Here is a 19,735-nt window from a genome sequence, read left to right on the forward strand (position 1 = left end):
TAACAGACTGAGTCGGGCGCACCTGCCGCACCTGTAGGTCTTGCCCTGCTCCTGCCTGGCAAAAAATAAGATAACCAGAGGCACCCGAATTTGCACAAGCATGCTCAATTAAGAGAGGGCAAGCACTGTACATGCCCTCCACTTATCATCCTGGATTTGGCAAAGGGAAAGCAGAGCCAAGTCTGCAGCTTTTGCCCAAGCACGATTGAGCACTCGTGAATAGTCTAGCCTGCCCAGATGGGTGCGAGGGGATTGGGGGGGGCCAAAATCAGGTACAGGCCCCGCCCTCCCTTCTGACCTGCGATTCAATTGGACAGTCCAACCAGCCAGGCTCTGGAAACTTTCTGACGATGCGGCTCAGTGGTTGCACGCAGCCATTTCGATATCCTCAGACTCCAGCGCCGTCCCTCCGCTCGACATAAACCACCTTCGACTGGCCTCGTGGTTGCGCAACCGTGAGCCATGGCCGAGCTCGTCCGCCTCTCGCGCCCCTGGCTCCTGGCCTCCATTCGGGCGCAAACCTTCCCGGTAGCGCCAGTGGTTGCCCGCGGCTTCAGCAGCACGTCGAACCACGACAGGCAGACCGGGCCTACTCGGTCGAGCCGCCAGAAGATGCCCACATTACGGCAGCCATCCTTCCTCCTTCCAAGTCAGTATAGATCGATAGGCTCAGCCGAAACCGCTCTGCTGCTGTGTTCCTGCTGACCAGCCTTGATTCTCGGATAGGTACCCTCGTCACTCCTCCGCTGAGCAAGTTCCCTAGGACGCCCAAGGAATTCGCCGGCTTTGTCTACTACATTTTTAAGGCGAGGCTGCAGGCAGTGGGCGCGAATATAGGGGCCAAGATCATGTCCATGCCAAGAACATTGCTTAGCCGCCCCAAGCTGAAGCTCGGCCGGTCCCAGGCGGTACCGACTGGCAAAGCTCTCCACGTCCAGATGTCCGAGGCTGTAGCTGCCGGTGATGCCGAAACGATCCGCCGCATCTGCTTGCCCGAGCTCGCCGATAGTCTTGTCGCATCGATGCAAACCCGGCCCAGGGGCATCCGCTACGCATGGCAGCTGGTCAAGTACAACAGCACAGTCTCGTACCCGCGACTCGCCGACTTCCGGGCCGTCACCATGCCATTGCCCGGGAGCACCCAGACCCAGATCGTCAGGCAGGCTGTTGTCAGCATCGCCAGCACGCAGAGAATCGGTCGCTACGACGACACCAAGGGGGGCACCCTGGTTCCGGGCAGCGAAAGAACACAGGACCTTGTTGAGCACCTTGTCTTGCAGTCCAACGTCAGCATGCAGACCTGGGTAGCAGAGCCGTGGAAGATCTGGGGCACAATTAATGAGTCCACATATCAGGACTCATTGGACATCGAGGCCGGCACCAAGCTTCTGTACAAGAGACAGGCCAAGGGCGTGTAAACTTCGTCTCGGCCGACCACTCAGTGGCCTGCCGACGCAACATCAACCTGGAGCATGGGCGGAATTATCCCGACCAGCGCTGGTGGCAAGACAGACACCGAGCGCAGTGTACATATATGTATATGTGTCAACTTGTAATACCACAATTGTATAGAAGGCAAAACGATCGCGGACGCGGGTAGTCGAGGGAGCAGAAATCCAGCAGCTCACATGAGGGCGTGAGGCAGGATGATGCACAAATACAGGCCTCGAGGGGGTTAAACCCCAAATTCCGGCAAAAGTCATGTCAAGTAAAGCCGCGCGGAGCAGAGGATGATACAAAGAGCAGAACCTCCACAAAAACAAACAGCACAAGTGATAACTCGATCATTACAGACTGGACCGATTCTCGAATGTGGTAGCTGAATGTTTCATGTTTAAGCACTCATCCCCCAAGAAAAAAAATGTACAGGATGGAAACGCATGCGCCAACACCACCCTATCACCGCCTAAAGTCAAATCTCAGAAAAGCAACCCAGGTGTCCAGGCCCTACTCTCCTACCCTCACTCATCATTCTCGGATTTCTCGTTGCCTTCCGGCGCGGAATCTGCTGCCTCTGGCGCGGGGGCATTCTCACCGCCAGCGGCGGAAGCATCTGCAGTGTCGACGGCGTCCGCCGCGCCTGGCCCGTCCTCCACTTTCGTGACTCCGTCAGCAGTAGTAGCAGCAGCAGCAGCAGGAGCAGGAGCGCTGTCATCGACGGGCGCCGAATCAGGAGCTGTCACAGCCTCGGAAGCGGACGGTTCATTGACTGGCGGCGTCAGTGCCGGCAGCGCAGCAAGAGGTAGCGTGGGAGTCGCTGCCTTATCCTGGGCACTGTCCTGCTCCATTATTGGAGATCCGGATGGTGCCCCTGTGTCGGTTGTGTTCTCAACAGTCGACTCAATGGCAGCAGACGCCGAAACCGAGTCACTGCCCAGCGCGGCCTCGAGACCGCTGTACAGGTCTGGTGTCTGCGGCTCTGTGCCAGGCGCAGACTTTACGGCGTCCGCGGTAGCCTCGGCGGAAGAAGCTGCAGCCTGCTCATCGACTGGCAGTGGCGTAGCGGCAGTGTCCGCCAGGACTGGGGTAGATGTCGTCGGTGCCTCGTCCTCCGTCTTAATGTCTTTCGCCTCCACGGCGGCCACGGCGCTTGAAATATCGGGGATTTCTGGGCTCGCAGTGGAGACACCGCCAATAGCTGGCGTGGGCACAGGCTCGGGGCCCTTGCTTTCGACGGCAGCTTCGGCGATGATATCCACTGGCGAGATATCTGCTTTCTCATCCTTGGGCTCTGTGAGTTCTTCCACTTTCAGTGTTGATGATGGGGGTTCAGGGAGGGTAGCTGTTGTAGCATCGCCTTGTTTTTCATCTGTATCAATCATCATTGCGTCTGGATGTGGAGCTTCGGGCTGCCCAGATGGTTCTGGCTCACCCTCTGTCGGCTCCTGTGGCACATCTGTCATTTCCTTGTCGACGCTCTGCTCTAGAATCGTCTCTGATGTGGTTGTCGCAATTGGTTCTGACGCTTGCGGGTTCTCAGCTGGGGCAGCAGGCTGTTGGGGCTCTACAGATTCGACAACCCCAGGTACAGCATCTTCCGAGTTCGTTGTTGGCCTTGGCTCGTTCCCGTTTGAACCCAGCTGGCCCAAAGACGGTGACTGAGCGCTGAGAGCTTCTTTCAAGGGGCTGCCCTCTTTAGGGGTGGGGTCGGCTATTGACGTCGTCGGCATGGAGCTCAAGGCAGGCGCTGCCGTTGATAAAGACTGGTCTTCTGAAGCTGGGATATCCATAGGCATCGGCGCTAGCTCGCCTTGCACTGATCCATCAGTGGCTTTCGTCTCGGGCTGACCTGGTTGTTTCTCTTCGACGGCGGGAGTCTCGTCACCCTCTTGGTTGTCTCCTTCCTCGTCATCGTCGTCTTCATCGTCGTCTCCCTCGTCACCTTCCTCGCCGTCGTCGTCGTCGGCCATTTCGCTATCCTTGACCTCACCATCTACGCCCTCCTGCTTGACGCCCTGCTTACCGTTAGCGAGTCGCTCCCATATCAAGGTTGCAAGGTTGAAACTTACTTCTAATGTGCTGCCATCTGCCGCGACTCCACCAGCTGCGAGACCTGCGCCAGCCGCAGCGCCTGGAGCGAGTGGCAATTGCAGCTTCTTCTTGCGCCCTCTGCCAGGGCCTTTGGATTTCCTCTTGGGTGGGGGAGGTCGGCGTCTGACTGGCGTTGCCGCGGCGGCTGGTTCGATCCCCGTAGACACACCGCTCGGCGCAGGCACCACAGTTGTGGAGATGATCTCGCCATCTACCGCCACGCCCTCACTGAGCGTAACCTCCTGTGTGTATGGATTACCTGCGGCATCGACGCGGCGAACAGTGGCTTTCGTGACCGTCGGCCCAGACGCGGCGACAGCCGGTAAGCTGGAGGACAGCGTGACGGTATTCTTCCTCCTTTTGGCAAGGTGCGAGATCGTGGCGCCTTCGGCGGTCCGCGGAATTTGCTTCCACACCTTGATTTGAAACCCCTTCTCGGCAGAGTCCTCTTCGCCGTCCTTCTTCTCCTGTTTCTCTACCGCGGTATTCTCTGGTTCACCATCGTCCTCGTCGGCAGGGGCAGGTCTCTTGTATAGGCGTCCCGAGCGCGCCGCGCGCAGAAGTTCCTGTGTGTGTTGCGGGAGCAGATTCGAATCCTTAGGCATGCCGTGTAGGAGCTCGACGTCCCAGATGTCGTTCTTCTGCACCGTCTCGACAGCTGGTGGTGGTGCGATCTTAGTCCACTCCTGTCGCCATTGCCTTACGGGCAGACCTAAAACAAAGGATCAGTTATGGCGCGCCGCCTTGTGTGTGTGTGTGTGTGTTGTGTTGGGATTGGGCGATGGCGTGGGGAAAAGCGTACCCTCGAAATCATCGTGCTCGACATAGCCGGTGCGATTGCTCCTGCGCGTCTGCGTCGCCGTACGGAACTAGATGGACGGTAAGTTTGGGGACTGCCCTCAGTCGCGTTGTTAAGGACCGAAAGAGGTTGACTCACGTTGGGAGCCATTACGGCGTGATTCGGTGCGGCGCAGCCCTGAGGTGCGGTCTCCAAGTCCAATTGATGCTCAGCAGGGCGCGTCTATCGTATGCTGATCCAACAGAGTTGGCCGCGGCCGGGGATGTTCTCTTTTAGGGGTTGCGATTTAGTTGTATTAGATCGGTGGTTGTGACGGCTGGCCTCGGCGCAAAGCGCTTGTGGTAGTGATGTTGCAGGTGCGCCGGTCGCGATGCGCGTTCGCATGCAGCTCCACTGCCACTGTGGTGGTTTGGCGCTGGCGGATAAGCAGCACTCCCGGGTAGGCAGGCGGGGACTTACGCCCCTGCGAGCCTCTCGCCATCAACCACGCGCAACCAGTCAGTCCCTCAGGATTTATTTACAACTTGAAGGTTGTACCGAATACACGCATATTCTGAGCCAGCGTGTTTCAATATCATGTACTATGTAGATGCTCCCTCTGGTGCTCTGAGCATAGTGCCATTCTCGGCTTCGCCTGGTGGAATGAATGGTCGAAATGCTGTCCATTTACGCCGATGGTAGATACGATTGTTCATGCGACACTTCATCACAATATCGTGGTTCTGCCAAACACAAACAGGCTCCACAAACAAGAAGTAATTACGGATTTGTCGGTCATGTTCGACTTCTTAATATGCTTGGCCTCCAGAGATTATGACCACAGATTTTGACCACTAGCCGTTTTCCAGCACATCGCAATCTTTATTCACAGAGATCGGTGAGAGTAGTGTATTGATACAATATTTGTATTACAGCCTGACACAATCAGGAAATCCCTCTGAACGAGTCGAGAATTCCTCTAGTCCCAACTAGCAGCAGAAACATCAATAGTTAGTAACATTGCAGCACGGGGACAGGGCTGGTGACAGCCATGAAACGTGGAAGATCCTGCAGGAAGAACTTACCCAGTGTCCTTCTGCCTTGTGATCTCTCCTGACTTGCCAGTCTCCTTGCCCTGTACATCCAAGAATGAGTCAACTGTCAACACGTGCTGAGTGGTACAATCGCAGCTACAGGCTGTATACTGCAACCATAGGTCGAGACCTGCTTGAACGTACCTGCATGCCTCCCTCCACGACTAACCGGTCAATCTGGAAGAATTGGCCGATGGTTGTTTGCCGCTGAAAGATCGTCCAAGAGTCAGCGACATGTTTTCCCTCCATTCCCGTTACGCACGGCTGCATTTGTCTTTCATGACATCTCTGCCCAGCTGCGCATCTGCTCGCAGCTTCATGCGCTCTAACACCCTCCACCCTGACAGAGTGTGGCTGCCGTACCTGGATGATCTGGAGTTCTTTCAAGCCCTTTTGTATCAGGTCCTGGATCTGCCGGGGGTCTTCGACGTGCTGGTTTTCGCGGTAGGCGTCTCTCGTCCGCCTCTGGGCGTACTCTTTGAAGTTGTAGGACTGGAACTGGGCACCGGAGCGGAGAAGTTGCCGATACTGCGAGATAAAAAACGAGGGCCGAATCTGTCAGTACGTGATCGGTTCCATGTCATGAGTGTTTATGCAAGCTCGGGGTGCAGCATCTTGTGCCGTTGTCGACTGGGGAAAAGCGTTGCAGCAGGGTATGTATTCAGCAGGCATGTTACAGCGACATTTTGCAACGTCCGTGGCAACGTGGGCGGCCCTGCTTGGGTCCCTGAGATCTGCGGAATGGTCGGCCCTAGAGCAGGTAGGGAGCTGCTCACCAGCGATCGAGCCTGCTGGGGCAGGTCGCCCTTGAGGGCCGAGACGATTGACATGGCCGGAAGTTGCGGCTCTCGGACGCTGAGTGCTCGTGCGGATCGAGATGTCGTCGTGGCGTGCTGGTTTGTTGTGCCTGTCAAGTGTGTGGTTGCGGGCGCGGAGGCGAGTTGGTACTGCTTTGCCGTGAAGGTGATGAGGCGTTCCAAAAAGTCGAAGAATCGGGGATGATGCAACTCCGGCGGGTTCAAAGCTGCTCGTGCGGGCGGGCTGCTTGGTCCGAGTGGAGCCCGGGCATCCTCCAGTGCCGAGCATGCTCGGGCCCGGCTGGTCACGACGGTTTTTATGTCCGACTCTTTGCCCGGACATAGCTCGCTCTTGGACCAAGGTAATTGAACAGTCCTTTACTCATCACTTCTCAGCAAAGGAATTAAGCTTTTATGCGGCTGCACAGTGAATGAGGGTCAGGAACAAGAGTTGTTTCTGGTGATGTCAGGTTCGAACCACCAAGCCTTTGGTTTCGGAGCTTAGACACCTTCAGTTCCATGGCAGCGGCAGTGTTTCTTATGACACAGTCGCCCCCATTTTACTACTATACTCAGCGAGCGCATCGTCCAGCGTGATGAAGTGCTCCTCAATCTTAAGCGCCCGGTATCTTCTCTCATCCGAAGACTCAAACTCCAGCATGCCTCTATCATTGACCTGTCTCATGGCCCGTTCCCGTTCTGGCAGGTGAACTTGCTCTCGGTGCCGCTGGAAGTTAGTCTCGTAGCAACGCGGCGAGCAGAACACCGAAGCTGATGTTTTGATGTCGTGAACGCACTCCTTGCAAAAAACGAGCACTCGGTTGTCCTGGTCCATATCGGTGTCTTCGTCCGTAATGCTGACACAATCGTGGCGAGCTGCGCACTCGTGTATGTTCGAGACATGTTCATCCTGCCGCGTGTTAGCCCGAAGTCGCACTCATCGATTTGTCATGACACCTACAAATCCTTGAGCCCGGCACTGTTCCGAGCACCAGACCACAAGCTTGACATCTCGTGACTCGTGAGCTTTGAGAACCTGGCACACCGGACACGCCTCGAAGCCTTGGGGATCGATAGGCTTTGAGCACGCAGCACATGGTGGCAGCTCCTGTGCCTGTTCCACTAAAGCGGCCGAGGCGGCGGCGGCGGCAGCAGCTCGGACCTTTTCCTGGCGGACCTTATCCCGCCGGGACTGTGCCAGCTGGTGCGCAGCCTTTGCCCTGCGGAGTTCTTCGAGTTGCTTGCGTAGCCTCCTGCGCTCCTCCTGCTCGACGCGCGACGCCTGTCGGTCTCGCAGTAATGTCTCGAGTACCTCGCCAGTGGGAGTACCGCCACGAATAAGCTTGACGTACTTCTCCGCCTTGCTAGTCTCGGCGCCGTTCGTTTCCGTATGAAAGACGGCGTCTGTGTAGACGCCCGCCTGCTCGCCAGGCGTTGATGCCGCTTCTATCCGACCCAGGAACTCCTTGAAGATTTTCTCGTTGCTCTGGTCTGGCTGTTCGGGGGAGAAGACGCTCCGAAGTTCGGCCACTAGCTGTTCGATAGGCGTCTCTCGATCCGATAGCTTGCTTTGCAGGTCTCGGGCTTCGGCTGGCGACTCGATAGCGGAAGAGAGGCCCAGACCAGCGGCCTTGTCGCGGAACCACTCCTCCTTCTCCTTGCGTATGCGCTGGTCGATGGGGCTGAAGTCTGGGGCCTGGTTCTGGGTGCTTTGCGCCTTGGTGAGAAGACCATCAAGCTCCTGCAGGAATGCCCCACGTCCAGAAAACCACTCAGGTGATGATGGCTTAAGGTACAGGTCTCTCAGGCGGTTGACCAGTTTGGGCCAGCACTCGGCGCACTCGAGCGCGTGGGCTTTGTCGTGATCTTTGGCGCATGCCTGCTTGATGGCTGCAACGTCTGTCGCACATCGCGCCTGATCTTTCTGCAGTGCAATCACCTCTTTCCATGGCTCAGCAAGGGCCATAGCTGCAGTAGCCAGCTGCGGTACCGGCAGCGCACAGCAGAGGAATAGCTTGCTTTGAGGGTTCGTGTCGAAGGCCGGGCCTGATACTTGGCAATGCGCCGGATGTTCTGAGGGACTAAACCGCGTCAGAGAAGTCGTGGCGAAAGGGCAGAGGTTCGATTTCAAGATTGCGGCTCCGCGCCTGCCTTGAGGCTTGCACAGGTATGCCCAAATCGCGGCCGGATCGTGAAGTTGAAGTCGTTTTGTTAGGGTGGATTTTGGAGAAGGACCTGGCGTCTTGGGCCGCAAGCCGAGACCAGGGGTCCCGCGAACCGGGGGTCCATAGCCCCCAGGCACCGTGCGTTGCGCTAGCATCGCCTGCCAACCACCTGAGCGCGCGCGATCATCTCTGCGGAGGTGTGTATCCTTCAGGCAAGCCAGACATTTTTGACACACGCCTAAATTACGTAGACAGCATTCGCTACCTGCGACAACCTCTGTCGCTCATCTCAACTACAGATTCCACAACGCCATGGTACGTATCATTCGCCCTTTTGTTCACCTAGTGCTTCACGCCCAGTGCTGACCACCTTCGACCCAAACCATAGGCCGACAAACTCCGCACCCAGCAGGAACTCGAGCGCCTCCAGGCCAAGTACATCGGCACGGGTCATCCCGACACGACCTCGTGGGAGTGGAAGACCAACATTCACCGCGACACGTATAGCAGCATTGTCGGCCACCCGCCGCAGCTCGCCTACATGGCGCTTGCGCTCAACGAGCCTGCCGCAAAGCTCCGCGCCCAGCTGTTGCGCAAGATGATCCAGCCTGCCGGCCCCCCGCCGCCGAGGGAGGGCGACGAGCCTGCCTTGCTCGCTGCCGCCCTTGCTGCACAGCAGTCTTCTGGGCGTGGAGCCTGATTGATAGCCTAGAGGTCAGAGGTCAGGAGGGATTGTGCTGCCCAGCTTCAGGGCTCGGCACCGATTCTGGACGACATCTGCTTGGCACAGAAATCGGCGGCATGTCATGGAATCATCAGGGCTGGCATCGAACACAGCTCGGCCGAGAAACGCTCCCACGCTCAGCACAGCGTGCTAACGAGATCCGTATTCTCTGCCAAACGGCCACTTGTGGTGGTGAATCTAGCAAGACTATGCGAGAGTGCCGGCACGGGTCCAGTCGCGGGCATCGGGTGATGTGTTGGGGATGAGTCGAGATGGAGGAGAATAACCAGTGTGTGGTGGCAAGGTCCTTTGATCACGGATGATCCTGCCCCAGTGGATGTCAACTAGGGAAGACCCGGTCGCAATGTTGGCAAGAGAAGAGCCAGGCGGGCTGAGTGGTCCATCAGCTTCGTCAGTCGGCTTCATCGATGCAAAATTCGGAATCAAGCTTAGCATTACCGATGCCTGACGTTGAATGCAGCACGAAACCACAGCACGTTTCGAGATTTTCATGTCAGTTCCAGCCATATCGCCAAGTTACCCCTTCGTGACTACGACCGCAGATTTAGCTCAATATAGAAGTTCCATCTTGCGATGCTACCATAATCAATCTCGCCTACTGCTGCTGTCTGCTTGCTCAACGGCAGCAGCATTCTGCAGACCGAGACTCTTGTGCAGCTTCTTGTCAAAGTCATCGGGTACCTGGCCGTATACCTGCCTCACGAATGTGGCGATGCTCTGTGGCGGCACCTCGACTCTTCCACGCGGACCGACTGCCCAACTGATCATGTCATCGCCATCGGTCGCCCGCTCTACAGTCTTGTCCAAATAGCCGTGTTTGACCATCCTCTGGAGCACATTTTCCGTCGAGTCGATAGGTAGATTTTGGCCCGCATTCAGCCGAGTGAGATATCGCTTGAGCTTGCTGTCGCTAAGTTCGCCGCCGCTCAGTGTGATAACGGAGATGATGAGTGTGTAGAAGGCAACGTATGTGGCTTCATCGTGGGCGCTAGGCGCCCTGGCTGGGTCCACGATGGTTTGGGCACGATATGGAGCTGGCAGGGTCGAGACGAGGATGTAGGTTCCAGTTGAAGTTGACGCCGATGTGCCGCCCTGTGTGGCAGCTTTTCTCGCTGTCGCTTCTACAGAACGGCATCTTCGTTAGCGCAACTGTCTTCAAGGCTCTTGGGAGAGTGGTCATACTTTGCCGCTCTTTGAGTGTTCGCTTTTCTTTGGCTGGCAGCTCTGTCATTTCCATGCCAAACACATGCCGTAGCTGGGCCTGGGCTCCATCAAAGATCCGCTTGAAGGCTCGACTGTTGTTACCAAGGACTAGAAGACGTCATGTCCAAGTCAGCCAGGGTGCAGTAAAATATTCCTTATTGAAGTCGGGTACCGCTGACCCTTTTCGCGGATCCCGTCACGCCTGATTGGCAAGCGAGCATACTCGCATGCAAGAGCATAACGCACGAGCTTCTTTACGAGCTGGTCGTCTGCAGTGTCGTCGGCAAAGGAGCCGTCCATGGGCACATCGGCATCGTCCCCGCTGTCATCCGCGGCGGGACGGTGTCGAGATGTAGAAGCTGGGCCTCTGCTATTGTCATCGTCGTCATCGTCATCCACCCGCGACCTGATATTGCTTCGCCGGCGACCTGAGGACTGTGCTGGTGCCATGGTAGGTTGAGGATAGTGAGAAGAGCTGGAGGCACTTGGGCCGAGAATCGTCATTCATGCCGGTGGTGCACGGGGAGACGCGACGAGGGGCTCTAGACGCGTTTAGTGCTGCTTATCGACCCCACGATAAGGGATTCTGCGGACGCCCCGGGTGCTGCCCCGGCGCTGGAGGGTGCTGTCAGGTCCCTCAGAAAAAAAGTAGCTACAGGGCTAGAGCTGTAAGTCGTTGGATTGCGACAACGACGGACGCCTCAACTCGAGTTCGCAAACGATTCAACGCTGGTGGCTGCCACTCCAACAGCGATGCTCCGGCGCCTGGCTCAACCGAGAGCCGAAATATGTCTGCGGTGTTCGTTTCGCCTCTTTCAGCACAATCTACGGCCCTTGTCGCATTTCCCAGCACGACAGTTCACTCCCAACGAGAATGCAGCAAGCGAAGGACCGTCGTCTACGGACGGTGCTCCTTCTCAAGACAATGCAGATCCGACAAGGCATCCCCGGACGTTCTACAAACCCAAGCAAAGACGGAGGCGAGCTGGTAACCGGGTTTTGACAGAGGACAGCGCAACGCTAGGCACTGAGATGCTTGGCAAGCCTGCCCGGGCAATCGTCTTGCGTGATGGCGGCCTCTACGTCCGGACCGACAAAACTGAGGAATTCGAGGCCGAGCCGAGTCCAGAGCTCCCAAATCTGGAGGCCTTGCTGGAGAGCCAGCAGTCAGACCCCACGACCGAAGACGTACGAGCGAACATCGAAAGTCTCAAGCCGGTTCATGAGCGTCAGCTGTCCGAGAGGGACTTTCGCAAATTACAGCAGACACTCATAGATGGCTTCACTACGCCGCAGTTGCAAGGCTATCTGCAGTGGCGTGCTGATAAGCCCCTGCACAAGACGTCTTCGGAGCGCATGGCTATGCGGCTTCCGTGGGTCAAGTCAATGACTCCTTGGACACCATTAAGCCAAGGTTCGGAAACAGTACTTCCAGGCGATGCCCCCATACCAGGCTATATGCCGGCCACAGCAAGTCCGAAAGAGAGGGTAGCGATTCGGATTTTGCATGAGTGTTGGGGCTTGACCATTAATGAGCTTGCCATGGTTTTGGGAGAGGTGCGGGTCAGGGTTCGATCGGCGGAATTTGTTCTGCTCATGCGTGAGTTTCCACATGATATTCTGAGACTGAGACTGGTCTTCAACCACCAAAATGCGTCTGCTACGCTGTGGGTCATTTGCTCCTTAACGACACTGCTGACTGTGGTCCCTGTCCAGGTGGTACACAGCGCTTCATGAACGAATTGGGCAAGCAGTGGCTCGAGCCAGGGGAAAGAATCGAGTCAATACGGAGTAGCTGTACGCTGCGCTTCGTTGTCAAGAAGCCAAAGGCCGATATAATCATCGCTGAACTAGACAAGACGCTCAATTGCATTGAGAGCAAGGCTATCCCGCTCAGCCTCTTCACGCCAACGCCTCTGGACGAGGGTGTAATAGAAGAACTCGGTCGAATCACCAACACACACATTCGCAACAGCCAAACCGGAAGACGTGTAAGTGGACATCCGTCTAAACCACCAGTACTTTTTGTAACACGGAGCGCTGCATCGAGACTCTGTATACCAATGTTTCTGCGCCGTATACACTAGTTATATACATGCTTTATTGACCAAGTCTTATATAGATTCACATCACATGGCTAGAAGTACGCAAGAAGGGCCAAAAAGCCGCTCTTGAGGATTTGCGCCATGTGGTCTTCAGACTACTACTTACGGCCCTGAGGCCTGCTCATGCAAATGCCTTCCTTTTTTCAGACCTGCCTCCCGAAAGTCGCGGCGGTCTCGTGGCAGATAGAATCAACTCGAGCAAATGGGGCTGGAGGGACAGAATGTCGACTTGGGAACGATTTGTTGTACCTGTACAGTCATCCGAAGCGGCGGAAGCACGTGTCGAGCTCCCATCATTTACAGTTGAGAAATTAGCCCATGCACCGAAGGATATTCGACTGCACAACTCTTCAGCTTTTGGCGACAGCCAGAATCCAGGAAAGGACGGCTATCCTGTCCAACCAGTCAGCTGGGGGAAAACTGTTCAGACGACGACTGTCGTCCACTATGGCCATGTTTTGCACGCCCGGTCAGCAGCAGCAGAGCTGAATCAGCTCCCTTCGGCCACCGTGGCTGAGCTTAGCGATGCTGGCCTCCCACGCATATTCTCACCGGTATCACCACACCCGACACGACTTGCCGAACTCGAGGCTCAGTCTCAGGAAGACGACGAGCCAAAAACAGGGATGTATCCCGCGCATTCGACTATCCTCATACGATTCCAGCCTTCGCCTCGCGTTGCTTCTGCAGCCGCAGACGAGTATGCTCTCGAGGGCGATAAAAAGGCTCAGCTGCTTCTTGACGAGCACGGGAATCCATTGAAAGGCAAGAAGAAGATCAAGAACGCACTTCGCGAGATCAAATCAGAGAAGAAAAAAGAGAAGAAACGGGCCGGTCCTGTTTCCAAGGATAGCTGGCCCATGGCTGAGGCGCCACCAGCGCCGATTCTTGAGTTGCGGCTTACCATTGAGGACACTAAAGTCTTGGGAATCCAGAGCTTGCGTGCCATCAAACACAAGACCGTGTCCGATGTCATGCTGCCAGGCTCGCTTATTGATATGCGCGTCACGCAGACTCAGTATGTCGAGCTCGAAGGGCAGAAGGATGATATCGCGGCATGGCAACCGCTCGCCGACTTCCTTGGCAATGCTCGCATCGAGCTCGACCGGGGAAAGGTCGACATGGCCTCGCGACAAAGGTTCCCCATCCCTCGACATCTGTTTTCCACTGAGGAATTGGCTGGCGATCCGAACGAGCTTGTCAGCACCCAGTACGAGTTTGTTGGTCTGGAGCTTCATCGCGCGGTCTCCATGCCCTATGAGGGCTTCAAGATGACTTACACGTCCATCGAGGCTGGTCAGGGCGGAGGCCGCCGAGCCGAATTTAGTGTTGAGGAGGCGACAACAGCGTCGCCTTCGACAGACACACCTATGGCTGAAGCCTCGCAGTCAGAGGAATATGCTAGCGACGAGACTGTCCTCGAGACAGAACTTGACGTGGATCCTGCTAAGGAAAGCGCCACGGCCGAGCAGGCCTCGACGACCACGGAGCCTCCCTCAAGGCCCACGAGAAAGAACTTCCTTGAGACCTGCTATGCGTTGGCTCGCGACGAGTCTATGTGGGCTGGATATCCAAGTGACTCCAAAGAGTGGTAACAACCCCCCACGTCATTTCCACACATCACAGATTCGACATTTGTCGACCGCATAGACGCGCTGCGAGACAACTGTGATGGGGAGAAAAATATCTGTATTCATACTTGTACAACCTCAATTGTTCGGTTTGTTTCCTATTATTCATGTACAGGCCGCATTAAGTAGCATCACCATGCCACCATGATCTAGACCGATAACCTGCATTGTAACACCAGCGTCACCACCACCACGAATAAAAATTATAGCATTGTTGTTCCTCTTTTGAGGTTTATTTTGTCTTTTACTATACTATCACCACCGTGACAAAACTGAATTCCCTTTCAAAGTCTCTAATACGACTAACTGGGAGGGCGTGACTATGGTCATGGGTCGGGGTTTCGTCATTCAGAAGTTCGACGTAAGGGGCGAATTGTTGCCATCTGCAGTGTCAATGTTGGAGGCGGATTCGGTGCTCCAGAACAGCGAATCGCACATATCGACATGTGGGACTGGCGTTATTACAGCATCATGTTCAGAGACGCAGCATCCAGCAGGGACACGTAAATAAATTCTTTCCTTGTACTGATCAAACTGCAGTTAAGGTCTGGATTTGAGACTGGTTGTCATAATGAAGTTGTCGGGTGTTGGGGTGGTGAAACGTGGCTCAGCTCGGCCGCGGCGCCGTCACACCCCAAAACGAGGGAGTGGGTGGGAGAGGCACTGTACTGTACTTGTGTCCGTTGTTAACACAAGCAACAAATATACCTTAGCCACGGACACAACGCAGTACCAAGGATCATCACAGCGGGCGCAGGAACAGTATAAGCACGAGCAAGAGCCCTCATGTCAATTTCACATGTTCAGTCACGGGGAGGAAAAGGGAAAAAGGCACAGTAATCAAAGTGGGTCAGACGTCTCGGTCTATTTTTGACTCTATCTCACTTTTCACACAAAGGGAAAAATTTTGTTCATAGCTGAGCCGTGATCCATCCTCCAGCGATGTGCGTGCTCGACCAAAGTCGTCATACAGACATTCTTCGTCAACTACCAAAGAAAAATCATCATCTCATAGTAGTCGTGTCGTGAAGTGGTACGCAAGGTACCGGAGCTGGTGAAGAGAGAAACAGTTGATTAAACTGTTTACTTCTTGCCAAGCTTCTTCTCAGCAGACTTGGTCTTCTTGCCGGCATCCTGGGACTTGTCGACGGCCTTGATGACACCGACAGCGACGGTCTGTCTCATGTCACGGACGGCGAAACGGCCCAAGGGAGGGTAGTCGGTGAAAGCCTCAACGCACATGGGCTTGGAGGGAGTCATCTTGACGATGGCAGCATCACCAGACTTGATGAACTTGGGGCTGGTCTCGGTAGCCTTACCAGTACGGCGATCGATCTTCTCGAGGAGCTCGGTGAACTTGCAGGCAATGTGGGCAGTGTGGCAGTCGAGAACGGGGGCGTAACCAGCACCGACCTGGCCGGGGTGGTTCAGGACGATGACCTGGGCGGTGAAGGTGTTGGCGCCCAACGGGGGGTCGTTCTTGGTGTCACCGGCGACGTTGCCACGACGAATGTCCTTGACGGAGACGTTCTTGACGTTGAAGCCGACGTTGTCACCGGGGAAAGCCTCGGGGAGAGACTCGTGGTGCATCTCGACGGACTTGACTTCAGTGGTGACACCAGCGGGGGCGAAGGTGACGACCATGCCGGGCTTGATGGTACCGGTCTCGATACGGCCGACGGGCACCGTGCCAATACCACCGATCTTGTAAACATCCTGGAGGGGAAGACGGAGGGGCTTGTCGGAGGGACGCTTGGGGGTCTCGATGGAGTCGATGGCCTCAAGGAGGGTCTTGCCGGAGTACTTGTTGCCACCGATCTCCTTCTCCCAGCCCTTGTACCAGGGGCAGTTGGGGGAGGGCTCAAGCATGTTGTCGCCGTTGAAGCCAGAGATGGGGACGAAAGCGACCTGCTTGGGGTTGTAGCCGACCTTCTTGATGAAGGAAGAGGTCTCCTTGATGATCTCCTGGAAACGAGACTCGGACCACTTGGTGGTGTCCATCTTGTTGATGGCAACGATGAGCTGCTTGACACCGAGGGTGTAGGCGAGCAGAGCGTGCTCACGAGTCTGGCCATCCTTGGAGATACCAGCCTCGAACTCACCAGTACCGGCGGCAATGATGAGAATGGCGCAGTCGGCCTGGGAAGTACCAGTGATCATGTTCTTGATGAAATCACGGTGACCGGGAGCGTCTATGGATGGTCGTTAGCATCACATCATCAAAGCGATCATGAATGGAGTGGATGAGCTTACCAATGACGGTGACATAGTACTTGGGAGTCTCGAACTTCCAGAGGGCAATGTCGATGGTGATACCACGCTCACGCTCGGCCTTGAGCTTGTCAAGAACCCACGCATACTTGAAGGAACCCTTGCCGAGCTCGGCAGCTTCCTATTGTCGAACGGGTCAGTGATGATGTTCTTATGTGAGACATGGGTGAGTGGTGGGGTACGGCTGAGTCCGTCTTTGATTGGTGCAACTAATTGCTGCAACAACAAAAAAGTTCTGTGGGTTGCCGCGCAAGGCGGGGTAGATGTGCCTGTGAAAACGGAATGGCGACTAACCTTCTCGAACTTCTCAATGGTACGCTTGTCGATACCACCGCACTTGTAGATCAAGTGACCAGTGGTGGTGGACTTGCCGGAATCGACGTGGCCGATAACGACGACGTTGATGTGCGCCTTGTCGCTCTTACTATTGCGAGGAAGATGTATGTCAGCTTGTGTTTGGAAAAGAGCAGCACAAGCCTGACAGGTTGATGACCGTCGTGCCTATGGCAGTGGTTGTGGAACGTACCCCATGGTTGCGGTATTGAAGTCTAGTGACTAGGTCTTGATGTGGTTTTGATAATGTGACTAGATGGCAAGACGCATGTTAGCAGCCGTCGAGAAGAACCGGATGATGAATGTTGATGGAAGATGGGCAATAAAACGAAGCCCCCATCTTGGGCGATGGGTGGCGAGGTGATGAGATCGTGAGAAGGCCCGGATCCGTCGCAATCAGTACGAGGACGAGCAGCCTGTTGAAAGCTGTGTCGAGGTGCTGGCCACGACGGAGACGGACGTGAAGCGTCGTGATTGACGACGATGGAGAGGGTACTCACAGTTGGCAGATGGTATTGCAGTTAATACTCGGTATGCCGGACAAGGAGAGAAGAGGTCGAAAGTCAAGACGAAAGGAAAGGCTGGTGGGAGGGAGGTTTTATGGCTTTTCCGTCGCCGTTCGGGTGCGGGGCTCTCTGGCGTGGGTGGTGCGGCCGGCGCTTGCTGTCCTCAGGTATCAAGGCGGCCTGACTGGACCTCGCCGACCCCTCCTTTTCGCCGCACCCCGTCTCTTCTGCGCCAGCTTCACGCCGCCGGCTGCACCACTTTTTTTTTTTTTTTTTCTCTCTCGCGCGCACACGAAATCGGGTTCGCACCCCACCTTGAATGGCCCGTGCACAGTCCGCCCAGAGGCTGCAGCTAACCCCTCCTTCCAAAATTTTGTGCAGTGGTGGGGCAACGACCGACCAGGCCTCAAGCAGTTGACACAACAACAGACGCGCCTGCAAGGTCTCACCCGTGAGAGCGGATTGGAGCAGACTTTGATATCGCTGCCTTGGCAGGATCCGAGTCAGTCGTCTGTCCGACATGCTTGATGAAAGATGTTTCAGTGCCTGCTGCTATCTGCCTCGTAGCGCCAAGGATGGACATGCCACGAACAATCACGGTGCGCCAGGCCAGGCTTGCGAGAGAATACCCGCCCGCCGTCACGAAAGCCTCGTCGCATTGCCACTCGCGACATGGCTCGACATGGCCGCTCGGGCAGAATGAGCGGTCTCCCCCAGGGGTGTCTGCAGGCTGCCCATGGGTCTTGCTGCACGTTGCCCCTCGCCCCTCCCTGCCCGGTCCAGGTCACTGTCTGTCTGTCTCGCCCCTCCTCACGTCACATCTACCTGCCCCTCCAAACCAGGTGGGCGAGGATGCTCCTCTGCCCGCCCGTCTGGCGCCTGATTTGACCGCATCCCTGCAACCACCAATACATACCACTCTTGTTGGATTGATATGCCCACCAATTTGCGGGAGGAAGCAAAAAACGACACAAACCCCTTCTCGTTCACGCTCTATTGTGCTGTTTGACTCTGTTGAGGCTCTCATGCAAATATAGTCCCCCTCGTCAGGGGGCGCTCTGAGGCTGCAAGGTAAACATGTCATTTGCGCCCCCTCTTGGTGGGTGCCCGACCATCTACAACCGGCCTGATCTCACATCTGGCACGTTCGCCCAAGGCGTCTGAGACCCATCTTGATACACCTTTGGCTCCGGTTTTAGACTCCAGCCAGCATCCTGGCTCACGACGGGCTACCCACAGGAGAAGAGAGCCTGGCCCCGGGTCCCGTTCGTTGTCATGACAGTACACCAGTTGGGGCCCAGAATAATCCGGCCCAACCACCCCACCGACGCGAACGCGTCGCGCCACCTGCAAACCCTCCCTTCTTCAAAACCACCATTTCGAGCGCATTTTGAGGTTATCATGGATGATTTTGTTGCTGGAGTGTGCGCCGATAGGCTGCCGAAGCAGGATTTCACTCCTAAGAAGAAAGCAGCTATCTGCGCCGCCCATTTCGCAGGTGTAACGCACCGCCGCATTGCCGAGCTTACGCGGGCCTCCAAGTCAACAATCACCCGCATTATCTCGGACTGGAAAAACAACGGCAACCTAGCCAAATCGCCTCGGAATGGTCGCAATGGATTCACAAATGCCCAGAGAAGGCGCGTACTAACTATCGTCAAACGCAAGCGAAAAGCGACGTGGCCAGAGATCATACAAGCCATGCCCTTCCAGATCTCCAAGACATCTATAAAGCGCATCATTCACGAAGCTAAGCTACGTAAGTGGAAAGCTCAGAAGAGGATTCCGCTATCTAAAGAAGCACGAAGAGCTAGGCTTGCATTTGCAAGAGAGTGGCTACCAAAAGTCGACGAATTGCAGGAGGTACGTGTAATTGAAGTTGGTGGGATTATCCTGACTTGATCTAGGTGATTTTCACGGATGAGTCGTCCTGCCAGAACTCCACGAACGCACCCGCGCAATGGGTATTCCGCTTCCCAAGCGAGAAATGGGACGACCAGTTCGTTAACCTTAAATCGCACGTTAAGGCGAACCTATCCATTATGGTTTGGGGTGCCATATACCTGAAGAACGGCGTGGGGTGCCGGTCAGAGTTGGTGATAATGCAGCGCGAACCGCAGCCAGATCCTAACAAGCGAAAGAAGGGCTATACGGCCTGGAGTTATCAGAAGGCATTACGCGATGGCTTCATCCCAATATACGACGATTGGCAGGTATTTCAGCAGGATAATGCAGCAATTCATTGCGCAGAGAGTACTATGGATTGGCTCGCCGTCAGGGGCATTGCGGTACTACCAGACTGGCCAGCACACTCGCCAGATCTCAACCCAATTGAGCACATTTGGGCCTCAATGAAGCGCCAGCTAGTAAAACTGTTTCCAAACATTATGGCCCTCAAAAGAAACGACGGTGATACCTCCCAATTTGAGGAGTGTTTGAAGTCGGCGTGGGCAGCAGTGCCGGAACGGCTGATCACAAAGGTCCTCACTACAATGGACCGTCGCCTTCGCGCAGTGGCCCGTGCGCGCGGAGGATACACCAAATATTGAAGCCGCCATCGCCAGCTTCAAAATGCA

General features: G+C 55.7%; 8 protein-coding genes across 8 annotated transcripts; 3 read left to right on the plus strand and 5 right to left on the minus strand.

Moving 5' to 3' along the window:
• Positions 1 to 301: 301 nt before the first annotated feature.
• Positions 302 to 1,787, plus strand: B0I36DRAFT_428220 (uncharacterized protein). The gene is made up of 2 exons (XM_046162447.1): positions 302 to 649; positions 727 to 1,787. The coding sequence occupies exons 1-2, from the start codon at positions 463 to 465 to the stop codon at positions 1,416 to 1,418; spliced, it is 879 nt and encodes a 292-aa protein (XP_046016753.1). The 5' UTR covers positions 302 to 462; the 3' UTR covers positions 1,419 to 1,787.
• A 2-nt stretch (positions 1,788 to 1,789) lies between these two features.
• B0I36DRAFT_428221 (uncharacterized protein) lies at positions 1,790 to 4,783 on the minus strand. The gene is made up of 4 exons (XM_046162448.1): positions 4,469 to 4,783; positions 4,334 to 4,400; positions 3,510 to 4,243; positions 1,790 to 3,455 (listed from the first exon to the last, which is right to left on the minus strand). Exons 1-4 carry the CDS (start codon positions 4,478 to 4,480, stop codon positions 1,962 to 1,964), a joined length of 2,307 nt encoding a protein of 768 aa, XP_046016754.1. The 5' UTR covers positions 4,481 to 4,783; the 3' UTR covers positions 1,790 to 1,961.
• A 42-nt stretch (positions 4,784 to 4,825) lies between these two features.
• On the minus strand, positions 4,826 to 6,390 carry B0I36DRAFT_314484 (uncharacterized protein). The gene is made up of 5 exons (XM_046152770.1): positions 6,180 to 6,390; positions 5,767 to 5,931; positions 5,548 to 5,610; positions 5,395 to 5,444; positions 4,826 to 5,298 (listed from the first exon to the last, which is right to left on the minus strand). Exons 1-5 carry the CDS (start codon positions 6,231 to 6,233, stop codon positions 5,289 to 5,291), a joined length of 342 nt encoding a protein of 113 aa, XP_046016755.1. The 5' UTR covers positions 6,234 to 6,390; the 3' UTR covers positions 4,826 to 5,288.
• A 242-nt stretch (positions 6,391 to 6,632) lies between these two features.
• Positions 6,633 to 8,403, minus strand: B0I36DRAFT_380798 (uncharacterized protein). Its single transcript, XM_046160835.1, has 2 exons — positions 7,162 to 8,403; positions 6,633 to 7,110 (listed from the first exon to the last, which is right to left on the minus strand). Exons 1-2 carry the CDS (start codon positions 8,164 to 8,166, stop codon positions 6,739 to 6,741), a joined length of 1,377 nt encoding a protein of 458 aa, XP_046016756.1. The 5' UTR covers positions 8,167 to 8,403; the 3' UTR covers positions 6,633 to 6,738.
• A 274-nt stretch (positions 8,404 to 8,677) lies between these two features.
• On the plus strand, positions 8,678 to 9,065 carry B0I36DRAFT_345718 (splicing factor 3B subunit 10-domain-containing protein; the record flags this gene model as incomplete). Its single annotated transcript, XM_046156385.1, has 2 exons — positions 8,678 to 8,680; positions 8,754 to 9,065. The coding sequence occupies 2 exons, from the start codon at positions 8,678 to 8,680 to the stop codon at positions 9,063 to 9,065; spliced, it is 315 nt and encodes a 104-aa protein (XP_046016757.1).
• Positions 9,066 to 9,695: 630 nt separating this feature from the next.
• Positions 9,696 to 10,763, minus strand: B0I36DRAFT_345719 (MAGE family-domain-containing protein; the record flags this gene model as incomplete). The annotated part of the gene is made up of 3 exons (XM_046156386.1): positions 9,696 to 10,231; positions 10,293 to 10,421; positions 10,493 to 10,763. 3 exons carry the CDS (start codon positions 10,761 to 10,763, stop codon positions 9,696 to 9,698), a joined length of 936 nt encoding a protein of 311 aa, XP_046016758.1.
• Positions 10,764 to 11,008: 245 nt separating this feature from the next.
• On the plus strand, positions 11,009 to 14,333 carry B0I36DRAFT_314490 (mitochondrial inner-membrane-bound regulator-domain-containing protein). Its single transcript, XM_046152771.1, has 3 exons — positions 11,009 to 11,913; positions 12,030 to 12,304; positions 12,436 to 14,333. Exons 1-3 carry the CDS (start codon positions 11,067 to 11,069, stop codon positions 14,011 to 14,013), a joined length of 2,700 nt encoding a protein of 899 aa, XP_046016759.1. The 5' UTR covers positions 11,009 to 11,066; the 3' UTR covers positions 14,014 to 14,333.
• A 562-nt stretch (positions 14,334 to 14,895) lies between these two features.
• Positions 14,896 to 17,264, minus strand: B0I36DRAFT_314492 (P-loop containing nucleoside triphosphate hydrolase protein). The gene is made up of 5 exons (XM_046152772.1): positions 17,154 to 17,264; positions 16,847 to 16,905; positions 16,615 to 16,744; positions 16,303 to 16,441; positions 14,896 to 16,241 (listed from the first exon to the last, which is right to left on the minus strand). The coding sequence occupies exons 2-5, from the start codon at positions 16,849 to 16,851 to the stop codon at positions 15,133 to 15,135; spliced, it is 1,383 nt and encodes a 460-aa protein (XP_046016760.1). The 5' UTR covers positions 16,852 to 16,905; positions 17,154 to 17,264; the 3' UTR covers positions 14,896 to 15,132.
• Between the last annotated feature and the right edge of the window lie 2,471 nt (positions 17,265 to 19,735).

This window comes from Microdochium trichocladiopsis, assembly GCF_020744255.1.
Source record: "Microdochium trichocladiopsis strain MPI-CAGE-CH-0230 chromosome Unknown B0I36scaffold_2, whole genome shotgun sequence".
Classification (NCBI taxonomy): Eukaryota; Fungi; Ascomycota; class Sordariomycetes; order Xylariales; family Microdochiaceae; genus Microdochium; species Microdochium trichocladiopsis.